This window comes from Scleropages formosus, chromosome 8, assembly GCF_900964775.1.
Source record: "Scleropages formosus chromosome 8, fSclFor1.1, whole genome shotgun sequence".
Classification (NCBI taxonomy): domain Eukaryota; kingdom Metazoa; phylum Chordata; class Actinopteri; order Osteoglossiformes; family Osteoglossidae; genus Scleropages; species Scleropages formosus.
Genome location: NC_041813.1, coordinates 29,403,322 through 29,422,634, shown reverse-complemented (window position 1 = coordinate 29,422,634; position 19,313 = coordinate 29,403,322). Strand labels below are relative to the sequence as shown.

The 19,313-nt window shown below is 45.2% G+C and overlaps 1 protein-coding gene across 1 annotated transcript; it reads right to left on the bottom strand.

Moving 5' to 3' along the window:
- Positions 1-358: 358 nt before the first annotated feature.
- On the bottom strand, positions 359-18,996 carry LOC108941550 (C1q-related factor-like). Its single transcript, XM_018764302.2, has 2 exons — positions 18,202-18,996; positions 359-2,326 (listed from the first exon to the last, which is right to left on the bottom strand). Exons 1-2 carry the CDS (start codon positions 18,805-18,807, stop codon positions 2,147-2,149), a joined length of 786 nt encoding a protein of 261 aa, XP_018619818.2. The 5' UTR covers positions 18,808-18,996; the 3' UTR covers positions 359-2,146.
- Positions 18,997-19,313: the final 317 nt, after the last annotated feature.

The window sequence follows — 19,313 nt, the reverse complement described above, 5'->3', positions numbered from 1 at the left end:
TTTTATTTCGCTCTCTGAAAACAAGCTTCTCAGTCTGCCAGACACCTCAGCATCACACTTTGGAATCTTTTTTAGCCAAATTGCTCCCTCACAGATGGGTATCTCGTGCTTTTGATTTAGGGAGACTGTCATTTTCTTTCTTGAATCATTTGGCATTTCACGAGAAGTTATATTTTATACCCCCTGTCTTTTTTGATTTTGTCTTACTTTATTGAAGCTGAGATGACTTTATCTGGTCACACACCTTCGCGGTGCGGAAAATGTCCCTCCCACTGGCCGAGGAGTTCTTTTTTTAACCTCTTCCCCGTGTGTATTATTACACAACATATTTAATGGTAAATGGTAAAACAAACTTTTGTTTTATTTGCCTTTATTTGAGCAGCAAGGAGCATGGAGCACACTTTTCATTGAAAATGGTGCTTGGCTTGTGTTCTGAAAAGAAAAAGCATTTACATTTTCTTGAACTCATAAGTAATGATTTCAAAAACTTCAGTCGGCATGTAATATCAAGCGGAATGATTGCACTCTAAACAACAGAATCCTGTGATGCTTTAGGTGGTTTGGGCCATCTGCTCCTGTCTATTTTAATATGGGTTTACATTGAAGATCAAATAAATTGATTTGAGAACTGGAAATATAAAAATTGACTTTAAGACTTTATTATTTTTCAACAATTTCAGAGGATGAACTAAGACAAACGTAACAGTTTGCAAGCTACATCTCGTATTGCCTTCACACGGGCCCCTTTCTGCACTCACAGCAATCTCTTGGGCCAAATGAAAGATCCAAAGCACTTCATGTTACAGGAAACAACAGAAGTAGCCATGGCACATGCTTGCGTTCGCACACACTCACGCAAATACACACACGGAGAAGCATGCACCCACTTTCCACATACATACAAAAGACAGAAAAGGTGAGACGAGACAGACTCTCGAATGCTTATGTTCTGGCCTTGATGGAAAACAAACCGTCTTTCCACTGTTTAGCGATGAAGGCCTAGGTCTGGCACTTTAGCTAAAAGTTTCTCTTGTAACTTGCCCATTTACAATGTGAGCACTTGTTTCCATAATGCACATGCTCTTCTGGATGGCTGAAAAGAATTTAGGTGAAGGCCTTGGAACTGAAATTGCTTTTCATCACTGACATAATTGGCTGGTTCGCTTCTTAACATTCCACAACCCATTTGGTTGAGTCCAGGGGATCGTTGGGTTTCTTCGGCTGTCAGTCTATCAAGCGCGCTACTGTTTCACATCACGCAGCAGCCCAAAACCCACATGATCAGTTACATAACTTCAAGGCTGATAAAGTCTACAGGTCACTGTATATAAACCAGAACATCTAAAACATAGGGAGTCTACCATGAACCCAGGCAGTAATCTCTCATTAAGACACAACAGAACAATCGACAGATGGGTTAACATTGGAAGAGTGGAGGGAAAAGTGCTAATTGACATGTATGTTTTTGAATGACATTGTTATGCAAATAAAACAAAGTTTCTTTGATATGTCCAGCTGGTGTAACATTCAGCCACAGGTCTGCTACCGTTTGCTTGCTGAGATCATATTGAAGGAAAAAGCATCATTGACAACATGCAACCACCAGGTGGCACTGTGCTCAATGCAAATGAGAACAGTTAAATATAGAGGTCCAACAGTTGTGTTTTTTCACAAGGTGAGGGCTTTACACATCTTTATTAACACCTAGCTGCTCATTCTTCCCCTCTCCAGTCTTTAAGCATGCTAATGCCCTCATGAAGAAGTTTATCTTTTTTCACATGGGTCCAGGGAAGGGTACATACAGCAAAACTTGCAATGTTTTTTTTCGGCACATATTAATCGTACATATTTTGACAAAAGAATACCAAAAAGCTAAGGATGACTACATAACAGCGAGATTTCTGTAAAGTCATTCGAAAGAAAGTTTGAACATGGAGGTCTCTCCTGTGAGTGAGAAAGAGGCTGTGTGCCCATTACGTCTGGTGAAGGTGTCTGAAGAAAAAAAGCCTCTGGGAGGGTGAGTCTGTTTGACGGCATCTCTGCAGGTCTTCTCTGACACCCTTGTGACGAGTTCTTTTTTCCCAGAGAGTAGGGGGCCAACAAAGATAAAGAGGTGGAGAGACTGACTGTGACTGATGGGGCTGGCTCAGTCGGCATAAAGGATGAAACCGGAGAAAGTGCTGTACTTGTTGTTGTTGCCACCATGGGCCTTGCCCCCATCCAGCTTGATGTAGACCTCGTCGCCAGCGTCGAGGTGCAAGATGACGCTGTTGCTGGCATAGTCATAGTTTTGGTCGGCATCCTGGGCGATGGCACTGGCCCGAACCTGCGGTGGGAAGTAGAACTGTATTCAGAAAATGTTCAAAGTACCGCTGTAGCATCACCTTAGCCCATTATTCGGCAATAAAATTGGAAGGAATAAAAACACCCAAGATGTCTCTCTTTTCCCTACTGTCTTCTTCTTGTAGGATCTTCCAGAATACCATGACACCGATTCATTGCAGTTCAAACAGTCTAGTAACACTAAATCTTGGGTGGAATTCCTGTCACAGAGAAGCTAACTGAAGCCCTAATCTTTCCTCTATCGAAAAACAGAGGGAAATTGCTTTTCCCTTGGAAGGTTTGCCAAGACCTTCTTTTGAGAGCCTGATCAAGCACAGTTTCTGCCCAGAATGACTACCCTCATGCAAGGTCTACACAAGACACCATGGGCAAAACCCTTTGTAATCCAGCAGACATGAATAGATAATGACGATTGAAAGCCAGTAGTCTGTTCTGCTTGCCGCAGTGATTATTGCAATAATTCAATGATTCTTTGCTCCCTCTGCGCAAATTCAAGGGAACCTCGTTCTTTACTGTAAACATCTGATAGCAGAAGCATAAGGAGGAAATTTAAGTTGAGACTCATTGCTCATGTTTTAATCTACTCTGTGTATCTTATAATATGTTTTGTCAATAAATGGGATCTGTGCCAGCGCATTGTCTCGCTGATTATTCTAATAAATAGTGATAATGAAAACAAACTCTGACATTTATGGTTTATGTTTATTCATAATATAGTGGCCCCAAGTATAAGAAATGCCTAACGTTAATAACGCTACAGTTTGGCTCCTCATGTAAGAATGCGTAATGTCACTCCACTCACCCCTAACGTGTATATTTTCTGAAAAAAATTCAAATGCAGCGTGTTTTAATTTTGAGAGAAACTGTTGTGCTGTTTTAATCCATGCTGTTTCTTGAGTCAGTTTTGGAACACTTGAGCCACAAAATTAAACAAAACAAAAAAAAAATTAATAAGTTGAGATGTGTACCAGCACTTTTCTAAATATTACCACTGCATATTGTTTTTGTATTCATTTGTAGGTTTGGAAACCACCGTAAAACAGTTAAATGCCAATAAAAACTAAAAAAAGAAAAAAAATGTGGAATGTTGTCTCATGGCTAACGTCTTTTAGCAAAATTTTATTATATCCTTGACCCTCAGCAGCATTTCTGACAACACAGAGAGGGGCTGTGTGCTACCTGGGTTAGAGATTCCAGTCTGTACACGCAATGTGAATTTACAGGTCACATAGCATAACTTCTTTTTCCGTGTTGTTTTCTCAATGCAAGCAGTGCACTCTGTAGTCTTTTTTTTTCCACTCTGAACTATGTTAAATGGTTGCCGTGCTGTTTTTTAGCTGCAAACACTTGTGACCTCTGCTTTACTGCTGTTCAGAACAGAGAACCTCAAGGTCATGTGGCTGGACTCTTTCCAAGGCTGGCATTTTCTGTTTAGAAATAAATAACCATACAATAAATAAAAAGTATCCGCTAAATTATGGTCTCTCAGGAGTGCTGGCTTTGAAAAGACACAGAAGCGATCTTACACGGAATATGAATGTGTCGTATCGAATTAAAACAGGCTCAAAATATTAGAAATACACAGCTTGCACTCTGTAATTACTCACCGCGGTATGTGTGTGCGGAAAACAATCTGCTCCTGGTAATAAGTAAGCATGCCCCCAGATTCACAAATAACTAAGCGGACATAAAAATTCACGAGTTGTTTTTGGAACAAATGGTATTGTCGTGTGCTTTGAGTCCTGGACCTGTTTTAGTGAATGGGTTTGGAAAGAGATTCACAAATGAGTAACTGCATTTCTGTGGGTGTGGAAGGGGGGTAATGATCTTTCCGAGCCAACATTTCTCACGCGCCTTCTCCATGGACTAACATACGCAGACACAAGTATGCATAAAGAGTAATTAAATGTCTGAGGAGACCAAATAAGGTAAACAACATAGGATGGCTTTGTATTAGTTTTATGCTATCTTACATTTATTCACTTACCGGACACTTTTGTCCAAAGCAGCTTACAACAGATACTAGGTAGTGTTACTAGCCCACACACCTTATTCACCAAGGTGACTACATCCCTAGATACACTACTTACAAGGGGTTACTCATCCATGCATCAGTGAATCACACTCTAGGGGGGAACCTGAACAGCATGTCTTTGGACTGTGGGAGGAAACCAGAGCACCCACAGGAAACCCACACAGGCACAGTGAGAACATACACACTCCACACAGACTGAGCAGGGATCAAACCCACATTCTCTCACACCACCCAGGCGCTGTGAGACAGCAACGCTACCCACTGTGCCACCATGCCACCCGTCCGCTTTACGTTGCATTTTTAGGGAACAAATTGTGCTACCACATCATATCTCTGTGACCATCGCTGACCTCTTTGTCCGATCCAGCAGTAACAAAAATTGGAAAAAATAAGCTCATTTAATAGAAATTCTTACGCCTAACACCTGGAGACTTTGTAATGTCCACTGAGATGCAGTGCAGGAGTTCCACTGTACATAAACGGGTGTAGAGCATCTCCCTGACTGGTCATCTCCCACACTGCTCATGGCCACACTCCTCTTTCCTCCCCAACGCTGAAATACGTAGAATTCTTTGCTTCCATTTGAAGATCGTTGATTAAACAAGCAAATTCGCTCAAATCAGGTCCAGAGCTCAAAGCCTGTCCCTTGAATGCTGGTAAATGCAATTATGATTCACAAATAAAGGTAGAGGTTTGTAAAGGACCAACGCACAAGGTGCCTTACTGGTTTACTTATACCGGTTTATTTAAGGAAATCAGCTTGTCCCTCTGTGTGAGGGGTTGTACCTCTAGGCAAATCCAGGTGTGTCTGTACAGCTGTTTCTCAAATATAGATTGTATTGTGTCCACAGAGGTTGTTGTATTGGTAGAATGCAAATTGCGCTGTGTATTTTTCGCAATGCAGGCTGTGATTTTATGCAATTTATAACATTTTGAGTGTGTTTTAACTTCACATTGCTGTATCTCCATAGGAACGGGCGCCGTGTGCTGGATGTGTTTGTGAAAATGTTATCATTGCATTAATCCGTTAAGCTGGCAAATCACACTGACCTTTCATAGGTCTCAAACGTGGATGTTGGCATTTATCACAAGTATAAATATAATTCAGAACTTTTTTGGAAGCTTCAATATATATCGTAGTGGACTGAGAGAAGCCTTGGACAGCCTTCCTCAGAGCAGCACACTGTACATCCGAGCCTTCCAGCGAGTTTGTCTTTTCGCACAGGCCATGTGTGGGTGTACAATCTAATGACAGACAGTAGGCCAGCTCTGCTGCAACTTTAAAAGTGGGAAGCGGCACCGGCAGCAGCATGAAATGAAAGCCCAACTATTAAATATAGAACTGAAAAGTTGTGTCTTTTCAACAGACCCGCTGTACTTGAGGATCAAAGGCAGCAATAAAGAATCCACTTTATTAAAGTAATAAAGTAACATAGTGGGAAAATGGATACCACCCACTTCCCCGAGGCTCTAAAATAAAGCTCTAGGTGCCATCGACTCCGTGAGCCCAGCTGGCGGGCCCACACACAGGAGCTCATTGGTCTGTGTCTCCCTCCTCTTCGGCTCTGAGCCCCCACACGAAGGACTCCTGTTTCCATCTCATATGCTCCGAGTGGCAGCATTCCACCCCTCCGTAACTCAAGCTCCTCGATGCCTTCTTAATCGGCAAACGGTCATGGCAGGCCGGCGCCGGAAAGGATCGTGCGGCTCGGCAGCTCTGAAGGCCGTGTGCGCTCCTCTTCCCCAGAAATACCACGTATTCATACTGCTGTGGATCAGACGCATAGTATCGAAAGCAAACCTTAGACAGGATTACAGCTGAATGCACCTGAGTGTGCCGAAAGCCTTCTCGGCTTGGGTGGAGGGAGGGTCGACGCAGCAAATGCCAGCGAGAGACGTGACCTTTGGGAACCTACCTACAAATGAGCTTTTTCTCCGAGCTGTTCTGATTAACAGCCTTGTTACATGGGGCATTTCAGGTAGTTATCAGCTGTTTGTATTTATTCCCATAATTCCTAAACCCTCATACACTTTGGGATTATCAATACAAAAAAGGGGTGAATTTCTACAGTTCCTACAGCTGTATTACATTCGACTCTTTCTTTTGTGTTCCAAGTGTATTTAAATACCATCCACCCATCCATCTATCCATCCATCCTGCGATCCGTTATCAATAACTACTCGAGCAATGCAGGGTCACGGTGCTCCAGAACCTATCCTGGAAACAGAGTGTGAGGCAGGGTACTCCAAATGGTGGGGTGGGATGCCAGTCCATTGCAAAGATTTTAACACCATTTGGCATTAATGCTCTTACTCAGAGAAAAATGATGGATGAAATCCAGAAGTTAATTCAGGAAGCAGAATGTAGGACTCACTGAGTTTTCCGTCTCCAGCTCCAGAGTTGCTATTATTCATTATGCACATCTGCTCTCGCAAGAGTTTGCATCCCGATATTTACATATCTGTGTGTCTGCTAACAAACTGTGAGTGACAGTTGTATGTAAACACGATTTCAGCTGAACTAAAGGTGTCTCGAGGGTCTGGGCACAGACCCAGTTCTTGGTTTCACGGAAGTGTGCCAACAAGCTGGCCCAAACAGGTGGTGTAGTGAAATAGGATAATTAATAGCCCAGTTAAAGAGGACGCACACAGTTGACTTATTGACACATCTGAGCTCCCATAGCCGACATTTGTAAAAACACGTTTTCCAGCGGTTAGCTCCCCGTTATGATTTCCCGTTTATTGATGACTTCAGGTAGGCCCTTAGTGTTTGTGAGATTGATGGGATTTGTTGGCCTGAGCACCACAGTGTCCAGCTGGTGTACAGCTAAGTAGCAACTCAGTTTCAGATGGCATTTTGCTTGTAAAGAACAGCAAACAGGGTTTTTTAAAATATGCTTTATAAAAGTCACATTTTTCCAGTGGACTTGTCCAAGCAGCAAGTGCTGCAGTTGCTGCCGCTGCGAACATTTGGTGAGTTTTTGCGCTTTATTGTACAAGTATAAGCTGAGGAAAAGTTTGTGCAACTTGACGTTGATTGACAGTTCGCCTCGTATCACCAACCCGGTGGACTTCTTCAGAGGCACCTGTAATATGGGAGTGACGTTGAATGTATATGTGTCTGTTCACTTTCCGGAGCATTCTTTTTAAACGGGGACCTGGTGCTCCGTTGCTGGGGTCCGCTGGAAACCTTCGGGCAGAGCCACAGCACCTTCCGCTCTTGATGGACAGTCTTCCCGTTCTTGCGCGAATGCGACAGCGAGAGCGTGTCCCAGGTTCCTAGTGAGTTATTTTCGATTTTCCGACATGCGGCTGAGCCAAAGGCCGTGACAGGAGGGCTCGGCGACAGCCTGAAGTGAAGGCACTATGACGACAGCAGAAACACCGGGTCAGACCCAAATTGATAGCGCTGCTTTTGTTGCTCGTGACGCTCTCCGCTTGCATTCTCTCTTCTCCGAGGGACTGAGGCTCACATCCGCTGCCCTCGGAGGTAGGAACCGATCGATAGTTCGAGGGTCAGCAACTCATGAGGCTGAGAGGAAGACTGTGGCGGGGGCAGATGGAAGACGGAGGCACAGGCCAGACGGCTCGAAATTAGCCTCGGTCCTCTAGGGCAGCGCTTCTGAGTTCCGCGTGGAACTGAATTGTAGCGGCAACTGAAAAGAACGTCTGTTTGTGTCCGTGCTCGTGTGTATACTCTATGTCTAAATATATAATATATAAAGATAAAGGAATTACTCAGTTTAACTATGATTCCATCCTCTCTGCTTTTGTTTATCGTATTCCTCTTTTATGCACACTTGGTGAATTATATTACATTTATTGACTGGTTTATGTATTTCTCAGAGAAGTTAGCAGCTGATGAATATATGTTTCATTAATTTATTATGTGATATATCTGTCTGTATGCGGCTGTCAGCCGAATGTTATTTTCGCAGTGAAGTGCCCCTCTCCACCCCCCAGTTTGCCCTGTGATTCACAGACAGCCTGTTGTTGCTTGCAGCCCAGTATGGTCTCCATCGTTATCATGATTTATATCACAGTCCCAAACAGCAAACACAGCTTCTGGTCAGCTCGCGCTTCGCAAACATTTGTAGGAAATATCCTCGTTTTTAAAACTCCGCTGTTCTTATTTTAAAAAAAATATCAGCATGCCGTTGCCTTGCCAGATATTGCACGCTAATGCAAAATCGAGCTCTAAATGCGGTTGGTACCAGTCTGTGTTAAATGCAGTGGGTGCTCTGTGGAAAAACCGAACTTCATAGCACCCAGCATCTCTTTGGCTTTTGTTATGGTTTTTTGGAATTTGTTCAAATTGAGTTGTCTTCCAAATATTCTGTACTGCGTACGGTTTCCAGCTTACATGCTACACGTATCAAGTCTAGTCTAAGGTCACCTCGGTCAAGCTGGTTAGTCAATGCTTAAAAAAAAAAAAAAAATCCTTTGTTTGTAATGCTTTCTGGAAGATCTAAGATAGCCATTCTTCACCCATGGCTTATTTTCAGCTCGGGTTATTGTGAGATGTAAAGAAGACACTTCAGCTCCCCACTCATACAAATTATTTTGTCTCTGAATAACCGGCACTGGGGTGGATTTTTCGCCGTGTGCGATTTAGATAAAGGGTGACAAACTGCGGGGAAGCGGGTAGTTCAAACTCAGATAAGTGAAAGACGAAAGGAGGAAGAAAAGGCGTGGAGAAAAGTGTAGAGGAGAAACTTTTGCGTGAGAAGTAATTGGTAATCTATGTTGCCGTGGAGACCCGCAGGCATTCATGTTTACCCTCCTGATTAAATCTATCAGGTCTCATATTGATGCGCAAACAGACTGAGTGAATTTGTGGGCCCGTGTGCTGGTCTTTGAGCATGCAGGGATATGAACGGTATCCCCCAGCGCGCAAATGTACGCTGCGCCCGCTTTAAGGAGCCCATTTGCAACGGAGTGTTTCTGGGTTGTGCTCCGTTTCTTCAAAGAGTTTTGTGGCCCTTCTCACAGATTACATCTGAAGATGTTCGGCTGAAAGCAGCTGGAAATGAGTCGCGTGCAAAATGAAAGGAAAGAAGGAGGCTGTCGAGCATGGTAGCGTCCCCTCCTTGTTGTCCTTGTCACAGTCAGAATGTTGGGCACAAAATGGTTCACGTGTAAAGTCCTCTCCTTACGAGGCACAGGCTGCTCGCACGAATGACGCTGTACAGATGAAGCCATTTCACGATTGTGGCGAAAGTGTACCGTAACATTGTTTCATTGCTATCAACAGCGGTGGAAAAAAAGACGTGGTGTTTCTCGAGCTATTATTAGTCCTTGTGCAGCTATATATAGCAGTTTGTTCACACTTGGGATTTCTTAATTACCAGACGAATTCCTACAAACCACATACTGACAAACGAGATGAAATACAACATTGAAACGGTGACACAGATTTCACGTTCGGGAATCGCGCTCGAACTGTACGAATCGGTACAGACGACAAAACCTGGACTGCGTTGTGCAAGCGGTGCATTACCATCATCTGTGATCATGAGGGCTGTGCAAGGGACATAGGTTTACAGCCCTCTCTCCCAACCCCCATGCCATAGGGCAGAAGTCACACCCACATGCTGCTCTTTGGGGGAGACAGGGGCCATCTCTCAAAAGGAAGAAGCCAAGCTCTGTGTGTTTGCCGTGTGCCAGTAGCACAAAGCAACGCTTGATGTCATCTTCTTTGGCTCGTGCACAAGGAGCGGCGAGGTGCGAGGTTAGCGGGTGGTCGTGGGGGTGGTGGAGGTAGGATTCTGGATCCTGTCAGCTCCTGTAAGCCCGTCTTGCAGCCCTCGTGCTGCAGGTAGTGGCTGAGTTGTGTAATGCACTTTCGTGGCTGTGGGAAAACGCGTGTACACGACAAAGAAAATCCCCTGACCGGAGCTTCCGTCTCAAGGATGTTTGCTGACAATCAGTTTTTCACAGCTGTTTACACAGGTCAGGTCTCTGCGGTGCTGATTCACATTGAAAGGAAGCTGGCTCTCCATGGCACAGTGCCGTGTGAAAACGACGATGAGTGCGGATGAATCGATGCGTTTCTTGGTACTTTTCCACATGCTGTGTATTGCAGGGGGGTGCGGTGGCGCAGTGGGTTGGACCACGGTCCTGCTCTCCGGTGGGTCTGGGGTTCGAGTCCCGCTTGGGGTGCCTTGCGGTGGACTGGCGTCCCGTCCTGGGTGTGTCCCCTCCCCCTCCGGCCTTACGCCCTGCGTTGCCGGGTAGGCCCCGGCTCCCCGTGACCCCGTATGGGACAAGCGGTTCTGAAAATGTGTGTGTGTGTGTGTGTGTGTGTGTGTGTGTGTGTGTGTGTGTGTGTATTGCAGGAGGTGCTGAATAGCATTGCCCTGGGCTCTCCGCTTGACCAACAAACAACTTTGTTTGAGAAGGCTCCCTCACCTCAATTAAGTGCATAACCACGCAATGAGAGCCACTCTGATTTCCACTCACTGTTTAAAAACATCCGTCCATTTTCATTAAGAAATTTCGGTTCAGCACCTTAGTCAAAGGTACAAACGCGGCGTCCCTCAACGGAGCTTCGCATGCAGCCTTCAGGTTATAAGTCGGTGGCCTTAACCCTAGTACCGTGTGCTGCCCTTCTCAGCCTTTTCCTCATACCCTTTCGTTCACTTACGGCTCTAGAAGTCAAACTCTATAGACGAGTTACACTGAGAACTCTACTTTCATGTTGATTTTAATGCCTCGGGTTCCAGTTTCCTCATTACGTGCCTGTAATTTGCTGGAGTGGTTTTGTCAGCGATTCGGTGTCCGTGACACCTCCATTTCCCCCGCTTTCTTCCCGTGCGAAATTAACAATTACTGCACAGGGGAGCGTGAGCGCTGTTGTGGAGGAGCCACGGTCCCCATCTGTTTGACAGGGACTCCCTGATTTCAGTTGTTAACCTTTCAGGCTCAAAACCAGTTGTGAGATCAACAGCCAAATTGGAGTGTACAGAGGTCTAATTGTGTTTGAACAGCGAACCGACGGCCGCATGTTAAAGAGGCCCCAAGGTGTTCACCGTTCACTAACGTTGTGAACCTTTCCTGCTGCTTCCATTAATGAAGAAACGGGTCCCGTCAGAATGGCTTTGGGATCCTTTCTTATCAGGGTCCTGTCCCAAAGCGCAGCTTCTCTCGTTTTCATTGTAGAGCAGATGTGACAACATGCACGATTAATTTTATCAAAGTGAAATAAGCAAGAAATGACCCAATTCCACGCCCGTCCTCCAAGCCCTTTCCCATAAGCACACAATTCACGAATACATTTTTAAAACAAATCAGAGCATCTGACTGCCTGCACACAAATGCAGCACTGTAACAATTTGTCACAAGTCAACTCGAAAGGAAACAATTAAGTGAAAAGTTTTTTGGGCGTCCCTCTATTTTTTCGACTTGCAGTCGATATTTTAATAAAAAAATGAATAATTAACGCAAACAGTAGGCAACCCTGTGACGAACCACCTGCGATTGTTTTGGACATTTACATGGTTTCAGCCTGTCGCTTACATACTTGTACAGTTTGGCTTCTTCGAAATACAAATAGAAAGTCGATAACCTCAACTAGAGTGATATCAAAAGTATTGATGACAGAATTAAACTGAACACAATTATAATAATCTTTGTTCTGTTAGAGACACTGCAGGGTAATTCACATGACGCATAGCTCGGCGGGACGCAGAAACAATGTGAGCATAGACGATGGTACAGTGAAGATTACTGCGTTCAAGGGAACAAAGAAGTTGCTGATTTGCGGTGGCGTCAGTCGCTTGTTTAGCGCTCACATTATTCTCGCTGTGCTGCCATTCGGTGTTTACACCTCAGAGGTCGCCAGTAATGACGGGGCACTTTGCTAGCGAAGGGACTGAGCAGCGTTCGGTCTGCAGGCTGGTCATTATGAGAGCTTCTGAGATGTGCGCTCCTCGAACATGCTCGTTCCTCTGAGGAGTGCTGCTAACAAGTCAGTGAGCCCTCCGCAGCACAAATGTCACTCTCGGAGGAAATTATTTGGTAATCCTTCAAAGAAACAACCTCTTAAAAAAAAAAAAAAAACAGGTTTTGCTGCTTTAAAGGGCATATCTCTCAAATGTATTTCAGCAGGGAAAGTAAATTGAGTGACTGATATACAGTAAATGAAATGTCTTCATTTATATTTTTATTTTATAAGGGGGGGTGCTTCAGTTTTTAAGCATTCGTTTGTATGGAATGCATTTAATACACTTATTCATTTGACGTTCCACCCATTTTATATTTTAAGTCAGAGAATTTCTAGCTTTTCAGAGCTGCTGACATTGCTGATGAGTATTCTTTTTTTTAAACTGCTTTAATGTAGTTTTCATTACAATTTACAAGTAAAAATCAATGCTAATATGAAATATAAGTAAGATATACGGAGTGGTTCACAGGATAAATAGTATTGTCTTTTAATAAATGATAAGAACTTGGTGTCCCAAATAATTTTTTCTAAATTAAAAATGTTCCAAGACATGACTGGTCCTTTTTTTCTGTTTTTCAAAGTTTTTGAAATTATTTATTATTGCCAAGATCATGATTTAGGGTTTTTTTAATTAAAAAAATAATGAAATGTGGAAAAAAATCATTAGGTTTCAGGTTATATGCTTTTGCTTTTCTTTGCAACAGGGTGGTGCTGAATTAGTCACTGGAATGACAATATATGAAGTTGTTTACGTAAGAACAGCGCCTTAAGTTGTGTCCCTCCTTATAACGAAGAATGCCCTGTGATTCAGTCGCCCCTGTCATGCTTGAGTCAGCCAGCCTGCCTGAAACTTTTTTGTCCATATGTGCAATGATTATATTGCTAGGAAGACTCCATGTTCACAAAGCCATCCTTGCAGGATGAACAACTGTGTTCCAGTCTGTTTTGGTACAGCTGTTGTGTATTTTGGGAGCGGTGGCTGAATATCTCCACGTACACAACACACAATGGGCTACAGATCAAGAGACTTAGCGGAGGGTTCGGGGCGGTTGCTTAATGCAGCGTATCTACATTCTGAAGACCTTACCGCAAAGTACCTTTAGGACCACCTACTCTTGAGACATCACATGTGAATGTCACAGCTTGGCATTTCCAATCTATTGGTCTTTCTTAACAATGGGGGATCCACGTGTAATAGCCTAGCTGTACGTAATTAGCTTGTCTCTAGTATTCCACTCAGCCGAGTGTCAAATGCACTGTCCAATTATGCGCCAGATCAAGGGTAAAGGTCCGCCTTGGCGCCGTCTCTCCAGATAACGGCGCAAGAGCAATTTAGCGCTTGAGCCTCGCCGTGCCATGCAGCTCCGTTGAATTAGTTACGTGCAGAAGGCGAGACGCCTATCTCTCCCACCTAATGATAATCCAGATGGCTCCTCACTGCACTCTATCGATAGACTGTGCCCACAGAGTTCAAAGGAGGCTTTGAAAGGCATCTGCAGCACTGCGCTGTCCCAGCTACCTTAGCAACCGCAATCAATGACATCTCGGTTCGGAGGGTCACTGATCACGGCAACTGACCAGGCGTCTGGCGCCCAGGAATGCTTTTGTCTAGTCAAGGTCAGCTGGTACTAACAAAGGCAGAAGTTTGCGCAAAACATTTTAAGAATCTCTCCGCATCTGCCTCAGCGCTTGGATTGAAACCAGTTTAATGCACAGCACCATCAATCATGGAGCGTCTCAAGTGTAACCATTGTAAGTCTCCCTCCGTGTCTTGATAATTTGATTGATATCCATATTAAGAGAGTTGCTGAAATTGACACCTTATCCGCTCTATTCAAAGGAACCCTGGGAATCGCGACCTCACTGAACACCTAGCTTTTCCCCATTTGCTTTTTATAGCTGGAATTATGGGTCTTAGAGAAGACTAAATGAAAATACAGAGTGTGTCCCTTGTATGGAAACAATTTAACCTTAACTTTTTTGTTCTTTTTAACCCACTTCCACTATCGATAGTCCAGTAATGTGAGTATTTGGGCTGGATTATGTCAGTTCCCAACCTACTGCTTTCTGACCAACTGAAAGTCAGGACTGCAGAAAGAAAAACGTGGCAAGGGAGACAAGGAAGGACCTGTAATTGCCAATGACGAGACCAGTGCCAAAAAGACAGGCCTTATTAAAGAAGGAGACAGCGTTATTATTCACCTTAGGCCTCTCAGGAGAGAGAGAGAGGCGTCAAAGTCGTCCGTTTTAATTAAGTCTGAAACGGCTTTCAGTTTATTAACAATATTATTAAAAAGGAACAGAGGAGCGAACACAAACATCTCCTGGACCTGGTTCAAGGTTTTTAATTACGACCGAGAAGACTCTCCGGCTCAGCGGAGCCATCTTATTCCCCGGTGCGCAAGAGAGCGGATTTGCTTTTCTGTTGTGCAGCTTTGTCTTCAACAGCATCCGGCTCAGCGAGGTGAGACGGACATGTCTCCCATCCGCCGAACCTGACAGGGATTTGTAGGAATATTTAGCCGGCAGCGGAGCAGAGGAGACATAACCCTCCGCAATGAGATGGAGACTTGATCCTCTGGGGGCTTAGTGCAGGTTGGATGTGCGAAGGGGGTGGCAGCCATTGGTTAAATCAGTTTGGCTGGGTCCTAATTCTGAAAGGGCATCTGCTGCGGCCACCAAGGATGGAAAAGGGTGCAGAGACTTGGCGTTGCAACGGTTATGACACAACCTTTGGCCCGTGAAGAAATCCCAATTCCCAGCTGAACGTACAATGGCCTCCCTCCGAAATCCATCACTGACAGAAGTTCGGGAACTGTAAAGTCTACGTGTGCTGCCGACTGTTGCAGAGGTCAGGCCTCTGTGACACATGGGCCGAAAGATCAACGCCCTCTTGATTCCTCTTAACGTTTCGAGGACCCCCAGGATGCCACTGCGCTGTGTTGCTTAATTAAGCAGAGAGATGCCGTGTAAGTATGAACCCTCCCCGAGATCTGCGCTGCATACGTTCAAGTTCAATGTCTCTGCGTCCTTCTTGGGAGCACAATGAATAGAATAAATAGAAGGTGCTTCCTTACAACATGCGTTCAGGTTCGCCCGTGCCGATTCGTCCACGCTTTGCTCCAGCCGTAAAGCTAACGGCACAGGGCCTCATTGTATACATTCATCTCGACTGTTCCGCACTAGCATGCGGAGACCATAGCGAAAAACTCGTAAGCAATTTTGGGAAAATGTGCTCATTTCTTCAACCGAGCAGCCTTTCTTTCCCACCTCGTTCACAGAGTCTTGTTATGACACCACACACTCCTAGCAGATGCTCCCATCCACACTTTTTTTACTACCTGTTTTATGTGATGGAAATTTAATTACATCAAATCAGATTGCTTGTTCAAGGGTGCAAACGCAGCATTTCAAGTCATTACCAACTAAATCGCTCTGTAGTCAAACTTTTCTTGACACCAATCACTGCATGTAACGAGGCAAAAATACTCTAAATGGAAGTAATGTAGGGACACCTAGTGCCCTTCCTCATGTAGGCTCCCTTTATGAATTGCCGCTTGTGATCTTCTTGTGCTAACTACACGTTTTATTGCAGTTATGGAAGCTCATAATACAGCACTCTGGTGTGAACCTGCCACTAGGAGACAGCCCATCCTTTTCCACACACACAACTATAAAAGTGTGTCTTGCCTATTTCAGGATTTCATTTTCATGAATCCCAGTGACACACAACCTGTGTTTGGAAAGAAAGTGGAGCCTGTGACCAGGGCGCTGCTCTATTACTGTATTATAGCAAATTATAGCAGAAGTGCTTTTCTCTTCACTAGGACAATATTAGAAAGCATCTTCAGCAAATTGTACTCTGTGCAGCCCACGTAATATTCGTAATAAATAATAAACATTTTAACATTCCCATTAACTTTAGGTACCACAAGTAACTTAACATATATTATGATAAAAAGAAATAATTGTTCGCATAATGCTAACAGTTGCAGTTACTATTATTGGGGGAAAATCTGAGATTTTACTGATTAGGAGAAACATGTAAAAGCAAAATTAAAATGAAAAACATTTCAGTTTCCTCAAACATAGTTATATATAATGATCCAGGATCTTCTGCTTCTTTATTGCTGAACTCTGACTTTCTTTTCCATGTTTTAATTAGAAGCATACAAGTTTAAAGACATTTATGCCATTATCATCGTTTTGATGCGCGAAGCTCCATCTCAATAACTTCCAGCTGTAAAAACCAATTTAATTTACATGAATTAAAAAAAAATAAGTGCTTTGACTGGTGGGTCGCTCCTAGTCATATCAGCTCCTGTATTGTACATAAATAAGGCTGTAAATGGAGAAAAATTCCACACTGAAGACACCCGGCGGACATGTGGGAAGAAAGTGAGTATAAGGCTTATAATAAGGCAGAACGAAACCTGTTTTTTATTTATTTGTCGGAGGGACATAAGATAAGAAAGAAGGAGCTGCAAAGATGACCGGCGTATAACCGCGGTACAGCACGAAATTAAGGACCGAAACACGTCCACTGGCAGGATATTCTATTTAATTATTTATTTTATTTAGAAAAGAGCAAAAAAAAAACCCTGGAGGTGCCGTGAAACGAACGAACGGCAGGGAGTCGCAGCGCCGCGCTCGTTGTTGTACTGCTGCGCTAATGGACATAAATAAACTAAATAAAGTCTAAGGCGGCGCGCCTGAAAATCCCGTTCGGTCACTGAGTGAAATACAGCAGTTCGCTACACACACACTCTTCTTCAGAGTCATTATTATACGTGCGATTAAAGACGACAGACTGAGACTGGACTCTCTGCGATGTGGTTGAAATAATAATTGATATTAGCAATTAGGGCAATTAGCGCAGGCAGTGGTGCGAGCACCTCGCGGTACCACAGTAAATTCCCGAAGCCGAGACACGTGCACTGGAAGTGCGGCACTGACAGTCCAGTGTCCACACCGCATGATGGACACTGTCCCCGCTCACATGATGAGCTCAGAAAAGTGAGCTTTAAACACAGCTGTGTTTTAGGGTTTTCTTCCACCTACTTGCTCGGTATCCCGGCTTCAGTCCCCACTGCTCAGTCTTGTTGGCACTCAGTTTTGACGGATGATGCTCTGTGAAAATGAGCTCCTCAGTCCCAAAGTTTGCACAGGTGGCTTTTCCACACTGTCCGCAGTCCTTCCTCTCTCTCCGTTTCATTTTTTATACCTGTACATCTGAGTCCGTACATTTTCCCTCTCTTTTCTGCCTTTCTCTGCGTGCAACTTTTTGCCGTCAAGTTTATTGTCAGCAACAGGTCAGATCTAAAACGACTTGTAATTTACTGAATTTACTGTGGTAATTTAAGTAAACGCTCTTTAAGTCATTGTCGCGGTTACATAATGTTGCATCAGTTCTGCAAAGTTCCAGGAGGTCTATGATGATGTGCATGTCTTCTTCAACACATTATAGACATTAGAAAGATAATTTTCCACTAGTCGAGCCTCGTGGACAAAGTTACCATGGTGTTTGTCGCTCACAGCTGTGCGTCATGGCTGCGTGTCTTTTATTCTTCGGGCACGATAACGGTTTTAGCAGTTTCTTTAGGGGCGCGGAGCCGAGGACACAGTGGTCTTTCAGACACATGCTGGTCTGTGCGGCTCTGGGAAGTTCAGCTGTCGGCCCTTTGGTTTTTTATATGCACCGCACACAGTCTCACTCGCATGCTTATCGTTTGCATCCACAGAGGGAGCATTTATGCCCCAGAGCAGCTGCACAAATTATTTTGACAGACAGCCTGGAGAACGCTCTATGGACAAAGTGGCCATGTCATCACGCAGAACGGGACATGCGAACACAGAGCGGGAGTCGGACGTCACCTACCTGGCCGTTTTTGCAGAGGTCTGCCCACATGCTCGTGCCATCGCCGCCTCTCATTAGCACATGGTACACAAAAAAGTAGGTACCCGGGATGCTGCAGATGAACTTTCCTGAGATGCCGTCGTAGTTGTTGCCCATGTTAGTGACCACATCGTCGAACTTGAGGATCTCGTAGCCCTCGTGCGGGTTCTTAAGCCCAGCGTAAAAAGCCACCCGCGGCACTGTGCTGTAGGTGGCTGTGCTTATGGCGCTATTGCCTCCCAGGCCCAGTATCCCAGTTCGCCCGGGATCGCCCCTGTCTCCCGGGGGCCCTATCGGACCGGGTGGACCCGGCTCTCCAGGGGGGCCAGGGGGCCCCGGAGGCCCAGGCTTCCCGGGCCGGCCCGGCTTTCCCTGAGGTCCCTGCAGCAGGGTGGAGGGCAGGCTGCTGTGGTCGCTCAGGGCCTCAGCCTCCGCCCGGATGCCGCTGGAGCTGGTGGTGGCGGTGCCTTTGTTCAGGTATGGGTCGCACACCATGCGGCAGGTGCCCAGCATCTCGTAGTGGCCAGCGTCAGTGCCAACGGAGCTCACCAGCACAGGGATGAGGACGACCAGCACCAGGATGAGCATGACCCCCACGGCAGCCGCCACCAGGGTCTTCCTCCCGATGCTGAGTCGGGGAAGCGGCTGCGCTGCCAGCGTGGGTCTCCCGGGGGCCGAAATGGTGACGGGTGGGTGCAGGTAACCTGCTGCCGACAGAAGGGGGCCGACGTGTAGATCCCAGGAGACACGACCAGCGAGGGAGAGGTAGAGGGAGAGGGACAGACCCACTGTCACTTTCCCCTACTTGCGCTCACACAAACGCACGCGTGTGCACACACGTTCCAGCCCAGGAGGAGACACAGAGGGGAGGAGGCAGAGAAGGCGCTTGCCAACAGAAGAGGGTACCACAGAAACGGAGAGAGAGAGAGGGAGAGAGAGAGAGAGAGAGAGAGAGAGAGAGAGAGAGAGAGAGGAGGAGAAGATGGGTGAAGAGAGACAGAGCTAGCGATGGAGATGGTCTGAGGAATCACAGTATGTTTGTGCTGATTGATTCGCTGGCTCCTTTTTATAGGAAGCTGAGGAGCACCCCCCCA